A 13,408-nucleotide genomic window follows, 5' to 3' on the forward strand; every position below is an offset into this window, starting at 1 on the left:
AGATAGGTATCTCTCTTGTGTTGAAGAATGTTGAGTATCTGAGCATAATGAGCTCGAGCTCCGCTGGAAGGCTAGAAGTGGCACGTGCGTCTTTCTGCCGCAGGAACAAGGCAGCCATTAGCTCATGTTTGGGAATGACTTCACCGTTCCCCTCATCAACCCTAGACTCTGAAGAGCAGAGGGCACATTGTTTTCCAATCTGTCTTTCGATGTGGGAATCTAAAGATGCTCGACACGGGTGTATTGAAGAGTGAAAGACCTCTCACTTTGTGTGATGCAGTGCACAGTCCGATTCTGATACATATATCCGCGCCTGCTTTTTCATCATAATTTTCGCTTCTCCAACCTTCTGTCAAGGAGACTCGCTGACCTTGCGCATCTCTCTTGATTATATCGTGGCTCGTATTAGCGGTAAAACACCCGATAACCGTAGTAGTTGATCAGAAAATGGAGTCGAACGATAACAAGAAGGCAATAAGCCCGAAAGCTCAGTACGGAAGAGGTCTTCAATTAAGAGCACTGAATGTTGAAAAGGGATCGAAACGGGTATGTGAATGCTTGCTTTTCTTCATGAGAATCTCATGTTATAATATACTGATATTGGCCTAGTATCCTTTGTATGTTCCTGTTTTGGCCGACCATGCCCGTCACAGGCACTGATTGAAGCAACAGAGACGATGCTATCCATCCTCCCCGGACTTCTTCCTGGCGTTGTAATCTGGTAATTAAGCGCAGACTTGCATTGTATCACCCCTAGCCATTCTAACAGGATGATAGACTGCACTGTCCCAACGGCGGAATCTACTGTTCGTGGCTTGCGGCCACCAGATCTATGTCTGGGAACCAGCCGGGGCCTCGCAGGTATTAGGTTCCAGGCCTGAAATGATTATCACGCCTGTTATGAAAGAGCCTCACGCTACCGGTTATATCCGGCCAGCATCTCCACATGAAATTAACAACATCCTTGTGGACGATCTCGGTCGCGAAGAGGTTCTGCTCCTGGCAACGGACTCGGGCAATGTTTGTGGATACCGAGTTGAAGCCATTTACTCAACTCTAAAAAGAGCTGTTGATAACGGAAGAGCCAGGCCTCTAGATGGCTCCGAGGTGGAGCCCTTTTTCATTGAGTATGTCGGTGCCAGTGCTTGGGGCCTAGCCATTCACAAGTTCGCTCGTTTAATCGCCGTATCTGCCAATACCGGATATGTGACTGTCTTTGCTTTTGCGCTTGTCAGCCCAGGGTCGGATAAGGGCGATGATTTATTTCGTCAGCTAGAAAAGGCTGATGATGCTACGGAGTATGGCCAAACGTGGCTACATATACGGACTGAAGGACAGTTCAAACAACTGCAGCAGCTGATGCCAGAAAAATATCGTACTCGGAATATAAAGCTAACCTACAGTGGTCATTTCACCAATATACCATCTGTTGGTTTTCTGAACACTGATTTTGATCCGAATGGGATGTGGATGGTCAGTACAGATATCTACAATAGAACGATAGTTTGGAATGTGTGGAGAAGCTTGAGTCCCTTCAACGAATATCACCTCAATAATGTGGCACCGTGGAGTATACCTGAAGACGCGTATCTGGACGACGGGTAAGCTTTTCCGCAAGTATTATCTTCGAGCATTCCTTTCGCTAACTGTCCCTTAGTGACCGCGGGTGGTCCGTCATTGCCCTTGACCCGCGCTCATTCCACTTAGTTAAGACCGAGGAAGAAGCATGTGGTGGCCAGCCCCGGCGGCGCGTGAGAAATAAGCAGGAGATTCTCGATTTGACAAGCCTTACCAAAAGAGTTCCAGATTCAACGCGTCTCTACAGCCACTTCCCACCTGCCGTTAAGGCCGAGCCAGAAGAGACCTTATTGCCTGATTTCTTTGAGGCAGATTGTCTTATAAATGGGAATCATAACGCCCAGGAAAAGAGTGATGCACGGAAAGCTCAGGCTGTTGTGCCGAGCAACGCACGTAATCACGATTCCGCAGAAGCTATTAGCCACCAGGCAGTTGACGGTTCTCTTAATGCGGATATTCTGAGCGGAGACAGCGCTTCTGACTCGGACCACATTTCAGAACAACAGCAAACTACAGGCAGTCACGCGCTCTTAAGTGCCATAGCAAATGACCCAAGCCGCATTCTTTCTCCTGAAGACATCCTTGAGATTGCTCTCCGCGAGACTGCTGGTGTCGATATCCATGAAGTCCAAGCCCTCCTTTCAGAAACTATGGGGGATGATGATGATGACCACTTTCAGCTGGAAATGGAAGTCGACGCTTCTGATTCGAGCGGGAGCACATCTGAGGAGGACGAAACAGCGCACCACCCTCTTGATGACTTTGGTCTGCATTTCTCAACTTGTACGTTATCTAAGCCACCGTTTGTCTTTCCCTAACAAGAACAATTTTCTAGTTCCCAGTGAAGACAGTATACAGAAAACGCTGACTCGCCGAATAGCACCACCAAACTCCAACTTCCCCATCCTTCACTTCTCTCACACCAACATCTGCCTTATCCCACATCCTTTCTCCCTGAACGCCAGCGTCCTTTGCGGCGCCCCGCTCCTCCAACGCTTCACTCAACCCATAGTTTCAATTCGCGGCTTCGATCGCTTCAACATGGTCAAATACATTCCCGAGCATGGGATCGTCGTCGCAGCTTCCCAGAAGGGTCGGGCCGCTATTATTGCTCTTACTGAGTCGCCCACAACTGGCCGCACCTTTCGAGTTGATTGGATTGTTCCGCTTGAGAGCCAGGAAAAGTATGGCGAGCGCCCACTTGTGCCACTGTTGGGGATGAGTGTCGCGCCGATGCAAGGGTTTGAGATTCAACCGGATATTCCTTATATTCCGCAGGACCCTTACGCTGAGGGGAAGGAAATGGAGACTGAGACTGAGCGTGGAACGAGCATGAATGATTTGCTTTTCCAGTGCAAGGAAACCAATAACTCATTGTCTTCATCAGGAAGCGATTCTGAACAAGAATTTACACTTCCCGAATGCCACGCCCGCGCAACCCGCTCCTACCAGCCCGAGGAGAGCTGGCGAGGCTGGAACCCCTCGCGCCGGTACAGACTCATGCTTATGTACGCGGATCACACAGTCATGAGCTATGAATTTTGGTATACCTGGAATGCTTCGGACGGGCATGTCAGAGCGGAAGCTGGAGTTGAAGCTGCTACTTATGGTGACAGTGTCGAGAGTGAGGGGGAGGATGCGTACCTCATTCTTTGATTCGGTGTGCTCTAGTCCACGCTTGAGATATTGTATTACTGGTCCGCTTCGCTTTTATTTTGGTCGTTTTGAGGAATGGAGGCTTCTTGAGATTAATAATATCGGACGATGATAGCAAGGTATTAAATAGATCTGGAAGTGTCTCGCAGAGCAGATGGCGGTTAGGCTAAAGTTTCCATGCTCTATTACCAACAATCGGCCCATCCAGCCTGTCAACTACTTTGATCTGTCAAAGATTTGGACAAGAGAGAACATGATCTTGCTATGCTGTACACGCAGGAAAGATGAGTAAATATGTAAACCAATCCAAGAGATCAGGAAGAAGTGCCAAAACCGATTCTTGTAATATGCAGTACAGCAACTGCAATATCTCGTACAGGAGCAAGCAACGCTAGACATGCAATGGTAAAGAAGAAGTCGTCAACAAAGCGATGTAAAATGTGTTAACTGGGTATCTGCCCCACTAAGAAAAGCAAATGAAAGGTTGCCCCGGAATATATTCTAGTTTTGTCATGACTTAGTCGTGAAATCGTAAAGTGGTGAGTATATGCGTGCATTCGCTTAAATCGGTTCGTTCGTTAAGAGTGTATTGAGATTGTTGCCCGCTCTGAAAGGAAGACAGGGCTCGGAGCCAGGTGTATACTTTAAAAACCGTCTTCGAGCTCGTCACTATCCCATTCATCTTCGCGGTCGTTCTGAACAAGTTCGAGGAATCGCTGGAGACCAGCATGTGGGACGGGGGGTTGTTCATGCCCAGCGCGCTCAGGGACACGACCGGCTCGGATTTCCGCCATGGCTCGGGCCTGAGCTTGCCGCTCAGCTGCGGCTGCTCGACCTGCTGCATCAAGACCGTTGGCATTGCGTCCTAGAGCGCGGTTTCCACCAACTTGGTTGACACGTGGAGGAACTGGGGCTGGTGGTGGAGGCTGTCGTCCGTTCCTCGGCTCGTTAGCCTCACGATCCATCACCCATTGTTGTGGTTCTTCATCGTCGTCACTACCGTCGTCGAAGATCATCTGTTCGGGGACTTGATGCAAAGCTTCAGCACCTTCTGGGTCAATGCCGTCGCCGCCTTCTAGGTCCCAGAGTCTGTTAAAGCATGGACTGGCGAGATCATTGAAGTGTCGATAAGGATTTCCCTCCTCAAGCCAGGCGGAGCAGAGATAGCAAAAGTGTGTTTCGCATTTGAAGCATTTCATGTGATTGCAGCCCATGCGTTTCTGGCAGGGAGCATCGCAGGTTGGACAAGCGGATGTGTATAATCTGAGATAGTCCTCTGTCGCCTTCTCCTCTGCGGTCAGCTCCGCCTGTCGCCGAGGGAAGCACCGTAATAGTTCTCCGTGCCAGCCTTTCTTACAAACGCAGCAGAAGGCGTAGTTGCAGTCCTCGCAAATGGCCAAGCGATCCGCCATCGGGGGCAGTTGGCTCTCCTCCCCAAGGGGGTCAAAGATTAGGCCTTCTGACTCATCCCCAGAATCCTCCAAATCGTCTGCCATAGGATCAATAGGTTTAGGGTGCTTTTTTGACCGCGCTGCACCTTGACACCATTGCCGAGGACAATATATAGTTGTCTTGTCAGCTTCCAGCTTCCTCTTCCTTTTCATGAAGACATAACGTTGCACAGTTTCTTGTTCAAGAGGTATCTGCAGTAGCTCCGACGGGCTAAGTGTCCGATCTCGCTTTTTGCGAATATTACCCTGGCCGGCCGCTGGTGGATTTTGTTCTTGACCACAATCAGGCGCCAGGCACTTGACGCCCTCAACATCTCCCTCTGTGATACAAGTGTTATAAAAGTCTTGCAGGCAAGGTATGCAAAAGACATGGGAGCACAGTAAGAGACGATGGCAGTTAACACCTTTCTTGGGCTCAAGACAGATCCCACATTCAAAGGTCTCCTGCTCAAACTTCTCGCGCTCTGCTTTGCTATTGAAGTCTAGTAAAGCAATCTTTAGCTCCCGCGAAAGCCGTACTTCGCCGCCTGAAGCTTCGTCGATTCCGAATGCTGTTTCTGCCAGCTGTTGCAGATGATCTATGTAGCTGAATACCACGAGAGACCGGCCAAATTCTTCCCAGAGACGCTTGCCATCGTCCAGTAATTTCGAAACGGCCCATAAGGGTAACCAACGTGGATTGGTGTTGAGCTTAAATATGGGAGGTTTGATCGAAGGATAGCCTTCCGGAAGCTCAATCTCAAGATTAAGAGGTGGTAGGTGTGCGAGGACATGCACATCTTTTTCCGTATCCGCCATGGACTGGTCATCTAACTTGGCTTTGGAGCCGAGGCCGACTTCGCTGGCATCGAGGGAGGTTGGAGGAGTAAGCACCGAAGGAAAGCCGACTTCCGGGCGCTGATAGAAGCAGACGTTCAGAGGCGTCGCTGGTTTCACTGGTATATCTAGTGACGCCCGGTACGGAGACGAAGGGTCAATCTTGATTTCTGGGAAGATGGCGGCAATGGACGAGAGCTCCTCTGATCTCTCGTCTTCTGGAAGAGCATCCGAATCCATCACGGTGGGTAGACAAGAGGGCGATTCAAAAAGATTGGAGTCGCAAGTGCTTGATCGATCTTGAGACGAAAGCGGCAAATGGCGATGGGCTGATCAGTGATGAGCAACGAGTGTAATCATATTAGACTCCAATATAGATTACCCGACTCCAAAGTCCTCGTTCGCTCGAGTCCGGGATCTGGCAGGATCGAGAAAGGAGAGCCACTTGCTATAAAAATTGTCGGACCAGAAAGTAGATTTTAGGCTGGGAAAGTATGGAGAAAAAGGTCCAGGAATTCCTGAGAATGGTATAGACTACTTCTAGAAGTAGCCTTGCGGTGGCGGAGAAAATGAGGCGAATGGCGTGAAGAAAAGTATAGAGGTGGGTCACGCAATCTGGATGAGAGGAGGATCAGGATTCGAAAGTCAAGGATTGATTGCTAATCGAGGTATACGAACAGCCGAGGAGGGATAGTGAGAAAGAAGAGGAGATTGTCTGGCAGGCTGGAAAAGAATTGAGGACGCTAAAGCAGACTGAAATAAGAAAGTTGGACGTAGACGTGGAGAGAAAAAGTGCGTCATGGTTTTGATGCGTGATAGGTGTAGAAGAAGCTTCAGAAGAACGAGCCGCAGCAGGATTAGAGGCGAACAATGAAGTTACAGACGAAAAAGAGGAAGACAAGAGGAAGTTGAAGGAGGATGTGATGGTGGTTATGACTGTGACTTGTGGGGGTGGGATTGCAGTTTTGACGGGAATCAGGCAGTCTTTGATGCCCAGTCGCGCACAGAAGAGGTCCCTCAGTTTAGATTCTTCATCGTGTCTCTATCTGACTTGAGGATAGCTTGACTAATATAAAAATAGCATGCTATTCGTGTCTTAACGATAATAATTGCTTCTTGCAAGCCCGTCAAGCGACTGGTTATCGACGTAAGCCTGAGGCCGCTAATCATGCCGACCCCGCCCCCTCATTTCTGCCGCCGCCCTAACTGCACAGACTGCGCGTAGTCACCCGTAGACGAGTGGCTAAAGCAGCAGGAGTACCGGCTCGGAAAAACCAGCTCCGACTAGTCAGGCCTAACTTGTCGCATCTGATAGTCCAAGCTCTCCGCAGTAGAGGTGGGCCGAAGTCACCTAGAGCTGCGAACTTCCCAGTACGGTTGGATACCTGATAAGGGCATTGCATTTATATCAACTACCGCCCACCCAGCCAGCGAAAAATGGAGGAAGACGAGCAGCCTCTAGCGTCATTATCCCTTACTCACGTTCATTATGTGAGTTTCACAAAGGCCCGGGGACGTGCCCAGGCTTAGACACTAATATGGAATTCGATGACAGAACCCTGACGATCCTCTATCTCTCGTATCGGCATGGCTTGCTCTCGTTCCTCAAGCATTATGCGTTGTCTACGTTACTCTCGTCTGGGCTTCGCGCGAGGTGGAGGTGGGTTTGATGTTTGCCGGGCAGCTCGTCTGTGAGGCTCTCAACTTCGCCCTCAAGCGAATCATCAAGGAGGAGCGGCCAAAGCGTATGTCGATTGAAATGAGGGTTATATGCAAGACAATCTTAGCTAATCGCAACCATAACAGAGATGTTTGGAAAGGGCTACGGTATGCCATCATCCCACGCGCAGTTTGTCGCCTTCTTCGCCGTCTATTTGACCCTATTCCTCATCTTTCGACACGCTCCAAACAGCGCAAACCAGAGCATCTTGTTCCGCATGGTTGCCTCTCTGGGGATAACTCTTGGTGCTAGCGCAGTGGCCGTTAGCCGTATATACTTGACTTATCATACTGTCCGACAAGTCCTTGCCGGATGTGCTGTAGGGGCAGTTTTTGCCCTGTTTTGGTTCACCTTCACCGGACTGTTGCGCAGTTATGGCTGGATTGACTGGGCTCTGGAGCACTCGATAGTTCGGCTTCTGAGGATACGGGACTTGGTGGTAAGCGAAGATCTTGCGGAGGCGGGGTGGCAGCGGTGGGAGGCGCAGCACAAAATCAGACGAAGTGAGAATGGAGGTCGTCAGTCGTCCAAGGTAGACTGACAATGTCTACATGTCTTTAGCAGGTGTGTTAACTACATATGATACCCAAGACCACTTGCAATAATCTATATATATGCATTCCATGTTCCTCATATCACAGTCCAAAGATCATTTTCACAACCTCTTTCTCACAACCGACAATGAAGAATCTCACTCCAGTATCAACTACTCTATATAATCCATATTCATACTTGTACTGTACTTACGAATGGTCCATACTTATCAGGACATAGTCGGACCCTAAATATTACTTTCTAGCTGCCGTAACAAAACAGCAAACCATAGATCTAAAACGAGACCTAACGTAGCTTCTAGGGGCTTCACAAACTGCGAGGGTACAAGTACACATACGTCCTAGATATGACTAGGTGTTGTGTGTTTGACAAGAATAACAGCGAGCTTCAGTAAGCCCCATGACTTCTGCAGTGGCCACGGTTCGCCGGCATCCCATAGTATCTACGTCAGAAATAAGAGTATGCGAGACATAGATCAGTCTCAAATCCGATTAATCAACTGTTGAACCAACCAGGTGTTCAACGAGGCACCACGCCCAATAGCTAGTTCTTTAGTTTTGAATTAACTAGATCCGGCCTACTTCCCCTTACCTGAGCTCAACTACATCTATCCACTAGCTTAGAAGCCAAGGAGTGGAGATACTTGATGTTCCTTTTATCCCCTAATAGCCATTGCAATACCCTTGGTCGGTACATATCTCCAACAGTCACTCTCCATCCGCATCCTCTTGTCGTCAACTTCAAAATAGATCACGTAAGGGAAGCGGATTTCCCATGCTGCGTCGAACATTTCCGGAACACCTTCAACGCTGGCGAATACACAGGCCCTCGGCATCCTGTGTTGACGTTTCCCAGTAGGCCGCAGAAGGTTACGTTATTGGTGCCACTCGGTCTAGTGTCTGATGTCAGCCAGTAACTGGGGATATACTACCATTAGCGAGTCAAGTCACGGCTTTTCTGAGGATTGTCTGAGTTTGAGACTGGCGAGCCGTGAAAGACTAGGAGTGATGTGGGAGCTGCCGGTTGCAGTGTTGATTCAGGGAGGATTGCATTCCAGATATCCATTATCAATCATCATGCTACCATTGCAGGAAAGTACTGATAGAGACAGGGGTGGCCATAACTCTAGTTTCAACGTCTAAAGTCCTGTATGAACGAGACGGCTTCTTGAGACAGTCTGTTGACGACGGGGCGGCCAGCAATACGGTTCAATTCAATTATCGGCTCGGACGTACGTTGAGTGTCAATGATGTCTTTCACTTAACGGTGTTGATAATGATATATTCAAAGTCTGGGTTCGCAACTAGCAAAATATTGATCGAAAGGAGGGATATGAGTGCAGGGCTTCGTTATTAACGCGGTGCTCTGTTGTGTATGAGGATACATCGCGTTGACTTCAAAGAGGTAGTCTGCCTTATTTGAGACCATTGCGACGGTGAGCAAGACTCCAACCAAGATCTCAATCTGAGTGGTTGGCCTTTTAGACAGGCCAGACTCGTAAAGAGGAGTCTAGGCTCACTGACGGATAAGCGGAAAGGGCAGTTATTGGGAGTAGTTGTATAGTTCCAAGTTATTTTAGGGGAGCAGTTTAGGGCTGAAGCTGGGCTATAAGAGGAGCAAATCTTGTTCTTCAGGATAGAAAGCCCCAGTTCACTTTCATTAGTACCTGCGAGTTATTGCAGTAAACACCTTGACCAGTCGACCGTAATGACTCCTAAGATTGATTAGGCTCGTACCAAAGTGTATATAGTTCCAATCAAGGAAGATCGTCGGTAGATCTTAGTAATCACATATCACGTGCGGGGCCTCGCCTCGAGCGCTGATCCACCACTTTCAGGCCGGGGAAGGCTTCGTTTGTTCCTGGCTAATCCAAGCTCAACGCGCGCCATGTATCTTTTGGTCGGTTGATATCACAGCTGGAGTGCCGCTATCACGCTCAGTAGCCACCGAGCGTTCGAGGCACTTTACCTGTTGATCCTTGTCTGAACCATTCTTGTTGATGTCTCTGGAAAGTTATATCGTCGATATCACCTTCTTAATTACTATACCCGATCATGATGGATGAAGCCACAGCATCCGCTGATGCTTCCTTGGAGGATCATCACATCGTGAAAGCAGATGAAGTGGACCAGACAGGAACAGACATTGTCCAGATTCCGGATGATCAGATGATGGAAGAAGTTGCAGAGGGTATTCGACAGGAGCAGGCAGCTCAAACTTCGGCTACTACAGCAAGTAAGCCATCAGTTCAGATGCGGGCAGCAAATGTGCCTATGTCTAGACGTCCTGAACTGCAGCGGAATACTTCAGCTCCTCCGCCTCCACGTCAACCCCCGCCACCAGCTCCGGTTCAGCACAATCCCGACGCGCCTACGGATTCGCTGAGCCTGGCTCAATTAAAACAACTGGTCCAGGAGATGCCGAGGGCCGAACAGCCTGCCTATGCATTTGAATATGCTGACTGTCAGCCGTTTCCGGAAGAGCTTGAGGAGTGGTTCCAGTATAGCGAATTCGATAGAGCCATGATTCTTGCCATGAAGAGCTCATTTGAGCGGACGTGGAGCTTGTTCTGTGAAGTGCAACCTTCTCTCTCTTCCAGTACGTCTTGGCTTGATGCTCCTGAGGCAATGCAGAAGTTGTTCTTGACCGAGGTACTTGATAATTTGCAGGATAGCGAACTTTTGGTCCGTCTTGAAGCTTTGGAATCTGTGTGCTACGTTGTTACCGGAGTGTGGGGAATTACTGCTGGAAAGAGCACGCCGGACTATCCTCATGATTCCCCAATCGCTGCCGAAAATGCCAAATCCAAATCTTTGCAGATTCAATGGATAGTGACTAACGCAAGACTCATTCACGAATGTTCCGGGCTGCCGTCGCTCTATGGGTGCTTGCTGCGGGCTTTCGAGAAATCCCGCGTGTCAGCCCCCTCTGAGTCAAACGCAGCGTCAGAAAGCGCTAACCCAATGCTCCTTGCTGCAGCAGATCGGGAGGCAAATCTGGTTCTGACTGCCTTTTACTTGATGGTTGAAACGGCGCGCATGCAAGAAACACGAGACCCTAAGCACACGCCGCTTAGAGATGCGATTACAGCGCTGGAGCCAGACTTGATGGTATTTTTAATCGAGATTATCGCACGTTTGCGATGGGATGACGCTTCCAATATTCCCCTCACGAGAATTATTCTTTTATTTTGGAAGTGTATACTTCTCTTCTTTGGCGGTAGTGACATGCTGAAGCAAGCCAAAGAAACATTGGAACCAGCTTTCGACTGTGGGAAGAATGACCCAACAAGAAGAACACCCTTCCTTACTGCATCTCCGCTCGATTACCACAATTTCCGGCAAGAGATCACTTCTAAATATCCCGCCTACAACCCGCCTCCGCCTGTGATCCCGTTAGAGCTAGAAAATAACTCAATACTTCCTCCTCTGCCTCAACACCCCAGCAGATCATACTCTTCTAATGGCCTGTTCTCCGGAGTTGGACCTTCTGTAGCTGGTGGTAACGGTTCCATCCTGCACCAGTCGGTTCATATTGCAACGCCAGCTCCATCTCCTCCGCCATCTCCTATCGGTCCTGGTGGCAAGGCAGGAAAAAAGCAAAACTACCAGACCAACCAGAATTTCCCTTTCATGTATCCTCCCTTGGATAATTCTAGCAATAACCTTGGAGGCAAGGGCTCGACGGAAATGCAAGACGTGCTCGTGGGGAAGAAGTGGGATGGTAGCGATGTTCCTGCGTCTGTTATCGAGGCTGGTCAGCTTTTCTCAACTCACGTGAAGATGACAAGGGCAATGAGGCAACTCTGGGAAGAGCGTGAGCGGTTCATGAAGTACGACCGTGGGTGGCATGCAGAAAGAGCTTATGCAAGTGGTGATGTAGATGCCGAAGATGAGATTGTAGACGACCTGGAGGAGTTCTCTCTCGACGAGAAGAAAGTGCCGAAGAGCAATCCCCCAATGGAGAAGGAAACGGATAACGAAGAGGTTCAGAAACGCTTAGATGCCGTTGAAACTTTCTATGTGAGTTCCACTTTTTGCGTGGTTGAAGAGTTTCTGACCCCTACCAGACACAAGCACTCGTGCATCTTCAATCCGTTGTTATTGTGTTCTTGAAGATTGTGTGACGAATGTAAGCGCCCTCGTCAACAATCAAGCCAACGGACAGAATGGTGGTTCTGGAAGGTATGTGGTCCAATGTGTCAATATCTATGTCTAACAAGCCTTTAGCGAAAGCTTCAGTGCAGTGCATGCGGGTGCTTCCAGCTTCAACAACGACACGGAGGATCTGACATGTGATGCTACAATTGATGAGCTTGACAATATCCGAGTACGCGAGATTACGAGCAAAGCGATCTCTGGTTCTCTTCTTCTCTTGCTTAAGTGGTTCAAGAGGTCACGTAAGTATACCTGCATATACTCCGATCGTAGCTCACCGTTACTAGATATTTTGAAGTTCGAGTATATGACGCAGCTCTTACTTGACTCAAATTATTTGCCATTAATCCTAAAAATGTTCGCGCACCAGGAAATCGACCAAGCCGTAGCACAACGGACGGATCGTGACGAATTAGGGTATGTAATACCTTGATTTTGCCATATATAGTAAACTGATTTATCTAGTTTCTTTCGTTTCTGTCACTTGCATTCGGAACAGCCGCCGGACATTACCGGCTTCCAACAAGATAGTGATGATGAGGCAGTTCCCCCTCCAATTGCCCGACACAGAACAGAGACAGGTCGAGCGGACAGCGTAGACGAAACCGGATTAGGTTTCATTGGAGGACCTCATCGTCCAGAAGTCGATGAGCTCGGATATCCTACAGCGCCGCCACCCAGTGAGCCTATCACTACCTTCTCTTTCCGAAATTTCTTCTCGGCCATCAACTACCTCCACATAATGCAGAAAATCACTCGCGACAAAGCCCACCGTTGCCTGCTTCTTGTCCAGTACAAATCCAGTACTATCCTCCGCAAAGGACTCAAGATTCCCGACCCCGATCTCCGCTTCTACACCCTGAAGCTCTTCAAGTCGCAAGTCCCCTATTGTGGCCGCAAATGGAGACAGGGAAATATGCGTGTAATCACAGCGATATATCTTTACTGCCGCCCTGAGCTGCGGGATGACTGGCTGGCTGGATCTGATATTGATGCGGAGGTTGAAGAGGCGCTACCTCTCGAACAAGCCCTCCGTGGTCTAACACATTGGTGGCATCTACGGCGCTACAAGCATGTCATGGGCGGTGAGGAAGGTGCGACTATCATGGACGAAGAGCGGGATTTCTTCGTCCGTGAGCTTGAGGCCATGGGGTGGGGCTATGCTGGAGACGAGCTGTTGAATGGGGTGGCTGATGAAGCCGAGCTGGCTGCAGGACCGCTGGCGAATGGGACGGAATGGGATGGCATGCTACAGGTGGAGGGGGCATAGTAGATCTGAAATATCTCGCATATGATGGGACAATCACGAACATACATTTGTAGACTACGAGGTAAACTCAAATTCTACTTCATAGTACAGTTATGTACCTCGATTTGATGACCAATAAGTTAGCGTTCACCTCTTATCGATAAAGGTATTTGTCCAAGTCACGTGCTTGTAGTCTGAACTTTTTTTTCTTTCCCGCTAAACAAGC

The 13,408-nt window shown here is 49.0% G+C and overlaps 4 protein-coding genes across 4 annotated transcripts, besides 1 other annotated feature; 3 read left to right on the plus strand and 1 right to left on the minus strand.

The window, feature by feature from the left end:
• Nucleotides 1–13,408: part of a sequence feature (contig 1.110 1211..298245(1)) that runs on past both edges of the window.
• On the plus strand, nt 448–3,718 carry ANIA_06608 (uncharacterized protein; the record flags this gene model as incomplete). The annotated part of the gene is made up of 4 exons (XM_659120.2): nt 448–546; nt 778–1,601; nt 1,658–2,361; nt 2,459–3,718. 4 exons carry the CDS (start codon nt 448–450, stop codon nt 3,232–3,234), a joined length of 2,403 nt encoding a protein of 800 aa, XP_664212.1. The 3' UTR covers nt 3,235–3,718.
• ANIA_06609 (RBR-type E3 ubiquitin transferase) lies at nt 3,879–5,741 on the minus strand (the record flags this gene model as incomplete). Its single annotated transcript, XM_659121.1, has 1 exon — nt 3,879–5,741. The coding sequence occupies one exon, from the start codon at nt 5,739–5,741 to the stop codon at nt 3,879–3,881; it is 1,863 nt and encodes a 620-aa protein (XP_664213.1).
• Nucleotides 6,939–8,319, plus strand: ANIA_06610 (dolichyldiphosphatase; the record flags this gene model as incomplete). The annotated part of the gene is made up of 6 exons (XM_659122.1): nt 6,939–6,992; nt 7,057–7,246; nt 7,308–7,660; nt 7,783–7,785; nt 8,078–8,166; nt 8,292–8,319. 6 exons carry the CDS (start codon nt 6,939–6,941, stop codon nt 8,317–8,319), a joined length of 717 nt encoding a protein of 238 aa, XP_664214.1.
• Nucleotides 9,834–13,237, plus strand: ANIA_06611 (FAR11/STRIP family protein; the record flags this gene model as incomplete). Its single annotated transcript, XM_659123.2, has 5 exons — nt 9,834–11,798; nt 11,944–11,960; nt 12,006–12,175; nt 12,221–12,350; nt 12,399–13,237. The coding sequence occupies 5 exons, from the start codon at nt 9,834–9,836 to the stop codon at nt 13,201–13,203; spliced, it is 3,087 nt and encodes a 1,028-aa protein (XP_664215.1). The 3' UTR covers nt 13,204–13,237.

The sequence above is a fragment of the Aspergillus nidulans genome, chromosome I, assembly GCF_000011425.1.
Source record: "Aspergillus nidulans FGSC A4 chromosome I".
NCBI lineage: Eukaryota > Fungi > Ascomycota > Eurotiomycetes > Eurotiales > Aspergillaceae > Aspergillus > Aspergillus nidulans.